The sequence below is a fragment of the Engystomops pustulosus genome, chromosome 10 (assembly GCF_040894005.1).
Source record: "Engystomops pustulosus chromosome 10, aEngPut4.maternal, whole genome shotgun sequence".
NCBI lineage: Eukaryota > Metazoa > Chordata > Amphibia > Anura > Leptodactylidae > Engystomops > Engystomops pustulosus.
In genome coordinates this window covers 85,282,343-85,294,256 of record NC_092420.1, presented here as the reverse complement: position 1 = coordinate 85,294,256, position 11,914 = coordinate 85,282,343, and the positions used below count along the sequence as shown (strand labels likewise).

At 44.4% G+C, this 11,914-nt stretch overlaps 1 protein-coding gene across 1 annotated transcript; it reads right to left on the bottom strand.

Annotated features, from left to right (window-relative positions):
* Positions 1–296: 296 nt before the first annotated feature.
* On the bottom strand, positions 297–8,300 carry LOC140103605 (cytochrome P450 4A4-like). The gene is made up of 12 exons (XM_072126748.1): positions 8,080–8,300; positions 7,582–7,726; positions 6,724–6,768; positions 6,502–6,629; positions 5,843–5,967; positions 5,401–5,552; positions 4,174–4,280; positions 3,886–4,076; positions 2,692–2,825; positions 2,545–2,609; positions 1,126–1,208; positions 297–935 (listed from the first exon to the last, which is right to left on the bottom strand). The coding sequence occupies exons 1-12, from the start codon at positions 8,254–8,256 to the stop codon at positions 758–760; spliced, it is 1,530 nt and encodes a 509-aa protein (XP_071982849.1). The 5' UTR covers positions 8,257–8,300; the 3' UTR covers positions 297–757.
* Positions 8,301–11,914: the final 3,614 nt, after the last annotated feature.

Here is an 11,914-nt window from a genome sequence, read left to right as displayed (position 1 = left end):
ATGAAGATTTATTGTTATTGCTGGTTCTTATGACAACCCAACATTTTTGAAATCCAATTGTCACAGAGACCAAAAAAATATTTGGCTGGGGTTACAATTATAAAATATACAGTTCCGACTTACATACAAATCCAACTTAAGACCAAACCTACAGACCCTATCTTGTATGTAACCCGGGGACTGCCTGTATTAGTTAAAAAGTGAAAGACAATTTTTAAGGTAAACCCCAACCCAAGGTGCGGTGATGGTATAATAATATTTTACGTTGTCCCTACTTATGTAATCATTGCGGCAGTGATCACACAATAAAAATAAGGGCCAGTTCAGAGTTTAACACTGAAGTCAGGGTGGGGAGCTCTGAACGCCTCCTCCTCTGTGATTGACATCATGCATCGGACTTCAGGAAGTCTGGTTAGTGATGTTTCTTGATGCAGGACCATCAATAACAGTAACGGGGCTTTCTGAGGAAGAGAGAGCTTGACTTCAGTGTTAAACTCTCCGCCTTCTTGACTTTATACAACCAATTTACATCTCACTTCAAAGTTGATTTTCTGGATGATGTCACCACACTGGGCCATGAAAGAAACCTGATCTGGAAGGTGTTCAGCTGTTTGGCAACATACTGGTAGTGGTTTATTAGGGTCAATTTCTGATGACAGGTTCCCTTTCACACAGTGCATTCTGCTTATAGAAGTCCCCACTGTTACAAAACTTGAAAAAATTTATACACATAAACACTAAAATTCCCTCACAGATTTTAGGATTCTTCCTGTATTTTCTTCATATTTAGGTAAATACCATTCAGGGAGCGGAGAACTAACTGAGGGACTTGTAATGGTTCTTTGTCCGGGTGTGGAAACAGTTCGTATCTCTGTAAGGTCAGAGCGATGGCGACTTTCAGCTCATTCATAGCAAAGTTCTGGCCAATGCAGTTCCTGGAAAGCAGAATATTAGTTAGTTTTTGGCATCCAAGTGTTAATCATATATATATATATATATATATATATATATATATACCGTATATATAAAAAAACAAAATAGTCATATAAGCGACTGTCCAGGTCATATAGAATATGTATAATGTATATATGATAATAGTTTCAGGAGTTCTAGAATTTGCCTTACCTGGATCCAGCAGAGAACGGCAGGAAGGAGTGGGAATGTCTTTTGGATGGATTGTCCGGGGAAAATCGGAGAGGGTCAAAAACCTAAAAGAAATAATAATTATTCGTCTGATCCATTTACATGAGTTCAAATCAATTATCAATGAGAATAGAAGGACAGAGGTAAAACAATTCTAAACAGATTTATCCAACTTCACACAAGAGCACAGACATAGATGTAGGGCAGGGAACCTATGGCTCAGGAGCGAGATGTGGCTCTTTTGAAGGCTGCCTCTGGCTCGCAGACAAATCTTTAATACATAGAGATCGGAGCTGCGTGCATCTAAGACACAAACACAGCACTGATCATGTAACATCGCAGCCTGGCACCATCGCCTTAACAAGGATGGCTGCTGCGGCGCCTGGGTCATAGTGAAGGGCACAGGAGCAACAAGGAGCCGGCAGCCGGGGGCACTGGCATCTGAGTGTTATTTTTTCTTTTGCTGTGGCTACCTATCTACTGGTGGGCATGTGCAGGGGATACCTATCTACTAGTGGGCAGGTGCAGGGGCTACCTATCTACTGGTGGGCATGTGCAGGGGCTACCTATATACTGGTGGGCATGTGCAGGGGCATCCTATCTACTGGTGGGCATGTGCAGGGGCTACCTATCTACTAGTCGGGATGTGCAGGGGCTACCTATCTACTAGTGGGCAGTTGCAGGGGCTACCTATCTACTAGTGGGCAGGTGCAGGGGCTACCTATCTACTGGTGGGCATGTGCAGGGGCTTCCTATCTACTGGTGGGCATGTGCAGGGGCATCCTATCTACTGGTGGGCATGTGCAGGGGCTACCTATCTACTAGTGGGCAGGTGCAGGGGCTACCTATCTACTGATGGGCATACACAGGGGCTACCTATCTACTGTTGGGCATGTGCAGGGGCTACCTATCTACTGGTTGGCATGTGCAGGGGCTACCTATATACTGGCGGGCATGTGCAGGAGCTATCTATATACTGGTGGGCATGTGCCGGGGCTACCTATCTACTAGTCGGGATGTGCAGGGGCTACCTATCTACTAGTGGGCAGTTGCAGGGGCTACCTATCTACTAGTGGGCAGGTGCAGGGGCTACCTATCTACTGGTGGGCATGTGCAGGGGCTACCTATCTACTGGTTGGCATGTGCAGGGCCTACCTATCTACTGTTGGGCATGTGCAGGGACTACTTATCAACTGGTGGGTATGTTCAGGGGCTACCCATCTACTGTGGGGCATGTATATAATGTAGGGCTCTCACAGAATTACATTTTAAAATATGTGGCGTTTATGGCTCTCTCAGCCAACAAGGTTCCTGACCCCTGATGTAGGGGGTGCAGAATCCGCATCCTAAATATAGCTACCCCACCCTGCTCACTCATCAGTTATACTATAGTGATCTTACCTCCGGATTATCCCACGTACTGGGGCATCTATTGATGCAATATATATTTATAATGGTCACCGCACCTGTGAAAGGAGAGGAGAGACTGAATGGTAAAGCTGATAGTGGTCCTCATGACCCTCACTACTACTTAGCATAGTCACTGACCTTTGGGAAGGCTCCGACCATCACAGAAGGTGATTGGTTCTTTGAGTTCGCGGGCCACTCCCGGTACAGGTGGATAGAGGCGCATGCTCTCCTTAATGCACATAGTAGTGTATGGCAGCTTACCCAGGTCCTCCCTGTATAACATAAGTAGTATAACTTATATTTCTTCTTAGTTTGAAGTGAAATATTCAGAGCAGAAGACGCAATAGAACAACATTGATATCGGGAATATCGGGAATTTCACTTCAAATTGTATACACTTAATGCATCTTGATATTCTTAATATGTAACACAAAAAACTACATTTTCCCACTATTGTTTTGTCCCACTGCCTCCTGAAAATCAGAATAATTGCACCAACATACAGTCCTTGCAACTATGGATACAGGAGATGCAGCACTTTTATGCTCCAGCAGCCACCAGTAGGGGGAGCTCACTACATGGAAATGTTGACATTTGCTATTGTGTTCTATGTTTGCTGTGTATTACTGGCCATGTTACAAGATATCATTAAAGGGCTCGTCTCAAGTTAGATTTTACTCCCCTACCCACAGGGATAACAATTTAATCATTGGGGGTCCGACTTCGGAGGCCAGCACTAATCATGAGAATGAGGGTCCAGTTCTCACTAACTAAATGAAGAGGCAGGTCAAGCAGAATTTCTATCATGTCATTCACTACCATGACAGTGTCTGAAATTGCCCAGCACAACCCCAACGCTCCCAGAGTATTCAATGGAGCAGCACATGGACCCAAGTTCTTGTGATCCTCAGGGATCCGTCCTCATGATCAATGGGGGGTCCCCAACAGTCGCATTATTATCTCCTATTCAGTAAATACTTGGGAAAACCCTTTTAAGACACAGACCTCCACTTGTAGATTTGCAATTTTCCAGCAGGTGGTGCTAAAGGGAATTCTTTTTTCTAGCAAGAAAAAGTCATATGCAAATTTTTCCCAAAAAGTCTTATTTGCATATTTCCCAAAATCCCCCAGTGCAGCGTCAATGGCTGTAAGTTTCCGCACTCCTGCAAGGTGGCCACTTTCTGATCCCAAATTCCTAGGCACACATATAGGGTCCTCTCCCGGAGGACAATCAATACCCTTCCTATATGAGCTGTAGAAATCTGTATATATCTTGTTATAAAAATAAACCTTTAACAATCATCTTATTGAAATATAACGAATGTTTCTCACCACTCCACCGTCCTCCGATCCCCCAGGACGTCTCTGATCTCCTCCCGGCATTTCTCCTGGTGCTCGGGGTACTTAGCCAGGCAGTATAATATCCAGGAGATGCCACTGGCCGTTGTGTCGTGTCCTCCAAACATGAAGGTGTCCACCTCTGCCTGCAGGTCTTCATTGGAGAGTCCATGACCATTTTCATCCTACGGTTACATGTGAATTGGTCCCATAACTCAGATGCTTTAATCAAACAGCGCCAGCTTGTGGTGGTCTGCGGTAGTACAGAGCTACATAACTTACCTTGGCACATAAGAGAATGTCAAGAAAGTCCAAATGTCTCTTCTTCTTCACCTTCTCCAGTTCACTTTCTTGCTTGAGGGATTCTTGTCTCTTTTTAATTACTTTATCTAGTAAGTAAGTGAGGCTATCTTTAATATTTCACATTGAAAACATATCACTATGTAATGTCCCACAGGACGGGCCTTTACTAAATTCTATGCCCATTTAGCTTCCAGGGGCTGGCTCAAGAGAGTTGGACCAGCTCTCCCATATCACCTTCAAGTTCCTAGCTCCTTTAAGGCTGGGTCACCCCTTTAAGAGTCATTTATAATTTGCTCAGCTATTCAATGTGAATCATTTGCTGACCAGTGAGAGTTTGTACAAGTATATTTTGCTGTCCCTATACTATGGGGTTAACACTTTGTTCATCTTATGTCTGAAGTTGAACTTTTGTAGCCTCTCCATATGTAGGCAAGGCAATGATTAGTTGTCAGGCTCAGAATATTCCAGAACTATCTAGACAGAGTAAGTTTATAAATGTAGACTCTGTCCAGAGCTCTGCGTCTTTGCCTTGAGATTTGTGCTGTGAATACACTGTATATTGATTGTCATGCTGCTGATGCAGCAGAGCCAACCTGGCTGATAGGAGATACTTTCCAGCACAGCTGACCACTGGTCCGGGCTGATGTTCCTGCTAGCCAAGAACTATTCCTACTGCCACAAACGGCCAATCTACAGCCCTGCCTGCCCACCGGAAGAAGGAGTTTACAACCCGCCTGCTGTTTGTTCCTGTTCTAAGCCTGCAAATGAAGGAATTGTGAGTTTTTCAATAATCTGTACTTCACTCTGTGTGTCTTTGGCTTGCTGCTACCATAACAGCCCTCCCTCATAACATTGGTCAAGGAATAGTCATATATACACTGGAAGGTGCCCAAGGGGAACCTTATGACTTACACAACCTCCCCTCTTTTTGCTTTGGACCTGCTGGCCTTGACGGGTGTGGATGAGGCCCACACCTGAACCCAGGTTTTAGTGACGCCTGTGGCCGAGCCCACCATCTAAAGCCCACCACTGCTCCTGTCACCTGCTGGACCTGCATGCTGTCCACCCCGATTGGGAAGTTGCAAATCACGTATTCAGGATTTCTGAAGACTTTGCATTATGTTCCATGCTGGGATACACAAAATTCGTAGCCTAACTCCAATCCATCACAATGAACGTCCTCAAAAAACTAGGTTGTGCACTGACCTGTGTGCTCATGTGCGATCTTCAGTGCCTTACGGAAACGAAATCCGAGGGGGCTCAGGTGGAAAATGAAGTCACTATGATAGGGCACATGGTGGAATCTGTAATCTACCAGGTAGGAGATGTCGAATACAGCTTTAATGTAGTCATTCTCCCTGCAGACAAGGAAAGTACAGTCAGAGAAGCAGTTATACAGATGGACCGAGCACTTACTACAAATGACACTCATTCATTAGCCACAGGTTACATTATTGGTGCCCAACACCTTTATTTGCTTCTATGGGACGTACAGGAACCATCATGGAAATCCCATAAAAATGAATGAAACACAGGATGAGTTCTGTTCTCATGACCCTCAATAATGGAAACTTATTTCCCATCCCGAGGATAAAGAATATGTATCTATAGCGTATCTATAGCAAAAGAAGAAATCTCCAGTACTGACCCCTCCATCTGACAATTGCTCTCGTAGCTGAAGGCACATTTCATGATGGTGTCCAGGGTCATGAGGCTGACATGATGGAAGAGCTCCACGGACTTCTGTTCCATTATCATCCCCTCCCATTTATCCTAACAAAGAAAAACATTTGCATTAAACATGTATATATACATTCTGTTAGTAGGGATAATAGTACTACACAGGCCAAGGGGCGTAACTACAGGGGTAACAACCATAGAAGCTACTATGGGGCCCGCAGTGTCAGGGGGCCCTGTCATACCACCTGAAACACTGAAGAATGGAGGATGTGCACCATTATATCCATATTATTCTGCACATTGTACAGTGTAATATGTAATATAACAGGGCACATCTTCTACAATACACAGAATAAATCGGCAGCTCAGATAATAAGTGTTGGGGGAAAGGAAACAGACAGCAAAACGGCTGGACTAGGGTTCTCTCACCTCTAATTCCTGTGTATAAGCATAAATATACAAATATGTCTATTTTCTGAGGGCTAGGGGGAGGGGGCCCATTCAGAAGACTGCTATGGGGCCCTGACACTCCTTGATACGCCCCTGCACAGGCCTCTCTGAGCAATATAGGGCACAGTAATTTGGGTAACATTAGTTTACAAAGGTTCCTTGTAATTTGGTTCTTACCAGCATGACATTGACACTTTCAGACATCACTCTAATATAAGGCTTTAAAACGTCGTAATGGAATCCGGGGGTCAGTAACTTTCGATGTTGGAGCCACTTTTGTCCGGATAAGATCAGCAGCCCTTTTCCTGCGTAACACAAAGACAATCAGTGATTTATTGACAGATCATTGGTTGTGGGAGGAGTCACATATTAGCAAATGTATCTTGTCACTCTACTTACCAATCCACGGGGTGATGAAGCGATAGGCAAAGTTGTCCTTTGGATCTGTAAGGGAGATTATTTAAAGGGAATCTGTCAGCAGCTCTGACCATACAAAGATGCAGATTATTGGTGTAACTTGAAGCTGATGGGACCCAGTGCAAAATAGGTGTCAAACCCCCAACTATAATGTATAGTTTATAGCACCTGTCTTCTCATATTGGAAAGTGACACCTTATGGGGCCCCCTAAGTCTCTTGGACCCAGTTGTGACTCTACCCTCTGCACCCCCTCAACTTACGCTCCTGCTGCAGACAGTTCTAGGCATTGTCCCCGTAGATCTGCGTTACCATGCCTATATGCATGATGTTAGTAGAGACAGAGCTGTGAGAAGTGAAGGTATAATCCAGCTCTGCAGATCTTGGACAGGTCTATCAGCCTGAAGAGCTTTCTGCTGCCCTGCTCCACAGCCCCTCCCCTCTTCTAAGAGTAGGGGCTGTATCAGGATTTTGAATGGATACTCATAGCAGTCACTCAGAGCAGAGGAGAGGGGCTGTGGAACATTTTGTTGTAGAGTAGAAAGCTCTTCAGGCTTAAAGACCCTCCCAGAGCACTTGCAGGATTAGAAAACCCGGAAAAAAGTTCACTTTTCAAAGTCCTGCTGCTACTTAGTACACACACAATGGTATAATAACACAGCCCTAGATCGTATATACCTAACACTGTCTGTAGTTTATTGTGGTTACAACTGATGACGCATTCCCTTTAAGACATATGTATTGCACATAGAGGATTTCTAAGATCATGCAGATTATGTTTTTCATTAGGAAACAGTTACAGAGCATATGAAAGGGTATTATAAGTCAGGAGAAGTCATCACCTTGTCTGGACAGTACGGCCTTTGCATAGTCTGGATGAGTGATAAGGAGGGTGGGGAAGAAATTGCTCAGCCACATTGGGAAGGCAAACTCATACTGCTTCGCATAGCCCGCCAGGACGTCCAAGTGCTTTCCATCTTGTGTGAACTGGGACGAAAGAGACAGAACACAAAATGAGTACTATAATAATAATTTCTTTATTTATATAGCGCACACACATTACGTAGCGCTGCACAGAGTTTGCCAAATCAGTCCCTGTCCCCAATAGGGCTCACATTCTAATCACCCTACCAGTATGTTTTGGAGTGTGGGAGGAAACCGGAGTACCCGGAGGAAACCCACGCAAACATGGAGAGAACATACTAACTCTTGAATGGGACTTGAAACCAGGACCCCAGCGCCGCAAGGCTATAGTGCCAACCACTGAGCCACCGTGCCACCCCTAACCTACTGCAACAAAAATAACGCTCTACTTTATCCTATTATCTCTTGCCACTTACCTCATGGGCATTACCATACAGCCAGTGACGTTTAGGACCCGGGAAGGCAGAGAACGCCCTCTGCAGCTCCTTGTATCTCAGGTAAAATGTGGAGAGTCTGTAGAGCAGGTAGAGACCACAGAGAGCGGCTGCCCAGTGCCACGGCTCGGGGAGTCCTGGTGCGAGTGAGGATGCCATGTCTCGGGTAAGGAATCATACACAGATCTATACAGGCTACAGGATCTCCAGTGCTTATATATGATAGATACAGGAGGAGGTTACATCCCACCGGGGGGTGGAAGAAGTTATGGAATAGTAGGCGACAAAACATGGCAAAGGGCGGGGAGCTAAAAAATATCCAAACAATTAGGGAATGAATCAGCCGAAAAATAATTAGAGATGACTCGTTAATGTGTGATTACATCATCATCACCTCTCACCTGCTTCTCATGTTATCAATGATCCGCTTCACTATATAGAATGAAACTAAAGGTAAGTACTCAGATATATACGTATAAAGATATTGGGCCCCACATACATCCCATCCCATTCTAAATTCATATCAATGAGCACTACCTGCATGCCTTTCTACAGCTGGGGTATAGGGGCCCAAAAATATTCAGGTCCCATCTTCCCAGTATGAAAAATATGGATGGAGAGCAGCCATGGGCCCAAAAAAGTCAGGGTCCCTAAACCCCAGCTGCATAAAGTTTTTAGTTCGGTGGTCCCAGGCCAACTTACAGATTTTGAGCGTATGGCTATACAGTATATGTCCTCATTACACATATCCCATGCGGGAAACACATGTATAGACATCATGACACTATAAAAACTCTGACATCTGAACTGTGGCATCTACAAACACAGTTCTGGTGTCATATTAAAGAGGAGCATCTCAAGTTAAAATTGATTTTTATATACAGCTCCTCCCTCCGGACTGTAACTTTGACAATGGGGCTCATTTACTAAGGGTCCGGGGACCGCATTTTCGTCGGGTTTCCCGACGTTTTCCGTGTTGCGCCGCAATTAACAGGGGTTCTTGGCGCACACGATCGAATTTTAGAGCAATCACGCCGACTTTCATGAGACGCAAATTGGGGCGCGTGGCCGTTGGACAACCCAACGGATTCAGACTACGCTCGGGATTAAAAATTCAAATTGTGACACGCACTTATGAGCTATGTGAATCGCGTCGGACTTCATCTTCGTTGGACCGTCCGAATCGGGGATCACGACAGGACCGGGTAAGTAAATGTGCCCCAATGTGTTTCTAGGTGCCATGGTTCAGAAGTTTGAAGTGCGCCCCCTCCAGCCTGTGGAGGTAGAAATAAGAAGAATCTGCAGGGAGACAGAGCTGAGAGTTTCTGCATCTCTAGCAGAAGCTGGGGAAGGGTAACGGATTGAGGTTGTACATATGTTTATCAAATTTTGGTAAAGGTCTATTCAATTTTACTGTTGAATCAAAAAAATGTTAGTGGGAAAAATAACAAAAAGCGTTTTTTTTTTTTACATTTTTAGTCATTAGTCTGCTAACGTGTGAGTAAACAAAACCCTCTCAATTTAACGTAATTAATAAAAAAAAAAAGTAAAATGTGTAATGTTATATAAAGATGTCCCAAATATATTGTCATTTAAAGAAGAGCAAAACAGAATTGCAAAAAAATTACCTGGATCTTCAGATACCAATGACTTTTGCTCATGAAAGGGTTAAAGGGGTTGGCCACTCTTTTACATAAGTTGCAGATGCGCCTTTACTGCCTTTTGGATAATCACTGAATGTTCATCAAATGATTCAGTGTTACTTACTTTTGCAGTGTGTGCAGACTCTCCATGCCTCTTTCTTTACATCTCTGAGCTGAATAGGAGGAGCTGTATCTGGAGAGTCATCCTGCTCCTTTGCCTTTGTCAGTGAGGACGGACAGAGAAAAGAGAGGCACAGTGGGAGATGCCATGAGGATGGGCTGGAGCAGAGGAGAGAGAGAGAGGAAGATGTGTACACATGCAGATGGAAAAAATGTATTGAAAAGTGGCAAACCCCTTTAATATGAAGTTGATCAATCTTTGGAGCTAAGTCACCTCCCACTATTCTGTGAAGTCTTTCAACAAGATTTTGGGGAATATGTCTATAGGGATTTTTCCCATTTATATATCTATATCATTATCTAACCTCCTGCAGTTGGGTTTTATCCATAAAGCAAGCATACACTACTTGGGGTCCTAGAGATCAGAGGTCGGATACATCTTATTATCCCAGAATATTTGTAAAAAAAATGGCAGTTCAAGAGAACCAGAGAGAATCAGGGAGGTGAGCCGGATCCTCCCACAGGACCCCAATACAGTGTAAGGCAATGGCAGAGCCGGGAGCCATAGACTCCCTGCTCTGCCATTCATAGAAGTGATGTGCATTAGGGGATCTCCAGACATGACAAACCTGCCCCCTGGCAGAATATATTAAGACTGGTGGCATTCTCATGGGGCAAGTAGCGATGTCCGAATACACAATTTTGGACCATAAATGATCTCTTGGTGTATGTCTATGACAATGAACTCGGGTAAACTTGACCTGTTGGCATCAGAGAGTAGGCGAGAAGACACCTAATCTGTATCGTGATGAATCAGCCACCCTGGGGGCATATCCATTCTGTGATGTGTAATAAAATCACTACCTGCTTTCACATGCTGCATAAGCAAAGCAATAAAACTAATTGTATGTAGCATCACATGAACTCAGTTCACACATAAACATGATATAAGATACAACCTGGTGTAGAGCCCTGGATCGGAGGAGCATTGAATATTGGACATTTGTGGTCATTGGAATATTTCCCCAAATCAGCACTTCTTACTTTATTTTACATCAAGGGTTAACTTACATTATTCTATAGTGTTTTGTTATATACATTCTGTGTATTATAACTGTATCTGTATAGACCTGTAGAAAGGGTTATTGAACTGTGTATCTCCAACTAAAGAGAAGCTAGTCATTGTCCACAACCATAGAAGAAATTGTTTTGCAGAAGAAAAACAGACTTGTTTACCACAAAAGCAGTCAGCCTGACCTTTAGAATGACAGGTGCTTTATGGAAAGTTGTTTACCACTTTGGAACCTTTCTGCCATAGAATATTATGTGGTCACGGTGCTTGGTATGGGGTCAGGAGGGCTGTTTTACAGCCTGGCAGGTCTCTAGCAGGTGGTGTGGAAATATGGAGGGAGAGGCGATGTACTGGTTCTCCCTGGGGCAATCACTGAGTGTCTGTAAGATAAGTCCCTGGGTAATGGATGGGGAGCCAGTGGTGGTAAAAGCCGTATCCAGGGATCAGATGGAGGCAATGTTGTGCAAATCAACTTACAGTTCTTTATTCAACAGCAGGCAACGGGCAAACGATTAACATCAGATTCTCAAGCTGGAGGAGTCATGGACAGCCGGTCCACAGGAAGGTTACACGCAGCCTGATACTAGCTTCAGGCTGGGCTGGTAGAAATGGAGCTGAGTCCTGGTGGTGGATCTCAGCTCCGGGCAAAAGTCTCCCGACTTGCCCTGGGTGCTAGACAGGGGCTTGAGGCACCTGTCATTCATGGTATTAGGACACTGTTTGGAGCAGCAAGGGCCATCAAGTGGCCAGGAAGTGCGTCTGGCCACTTGGTGGCGCTAGCCCTGGGCTATTTAGCCCCGAGCGCGGAGCTAGTCCAGCCTCTTTTGGACTGCTCCGCGCTCAAGAGATTCCCACCCGCCCACCCTTAGATAATGTTTTTCGGTTTTTGTTAGGTATTTTTGCTAGGTAAATTTTTTGTTATGTATATTTATTTGCACAGTTTTGTTTGTATATTGTTGGTGTTTTAATGTGTTTTGCACTG

Coding starts and splice junctions, on each gene's coding strand:
- LOC140103605 (XM_072126748.1), bottom strand. CDS start 8,256: ATGGCATCCTCACTCGCACCAGGACTCCCCGAGCCGTGGCACTGGGCA. Junction 1,209..2,544: donor GTACGTGGGATAATCCGGAG/GTAAGATCACTA, acceptor TATTTCTTTTAG/GTTTTTGACCCTCTCCGATT. Junction 936..1,125: donor CCGTTCTCTGCTGGATCCAG/GTAAGGCAAATT, acceptor TCTGCTTTCCAG/GAACTGCATTGGCCAGAACT.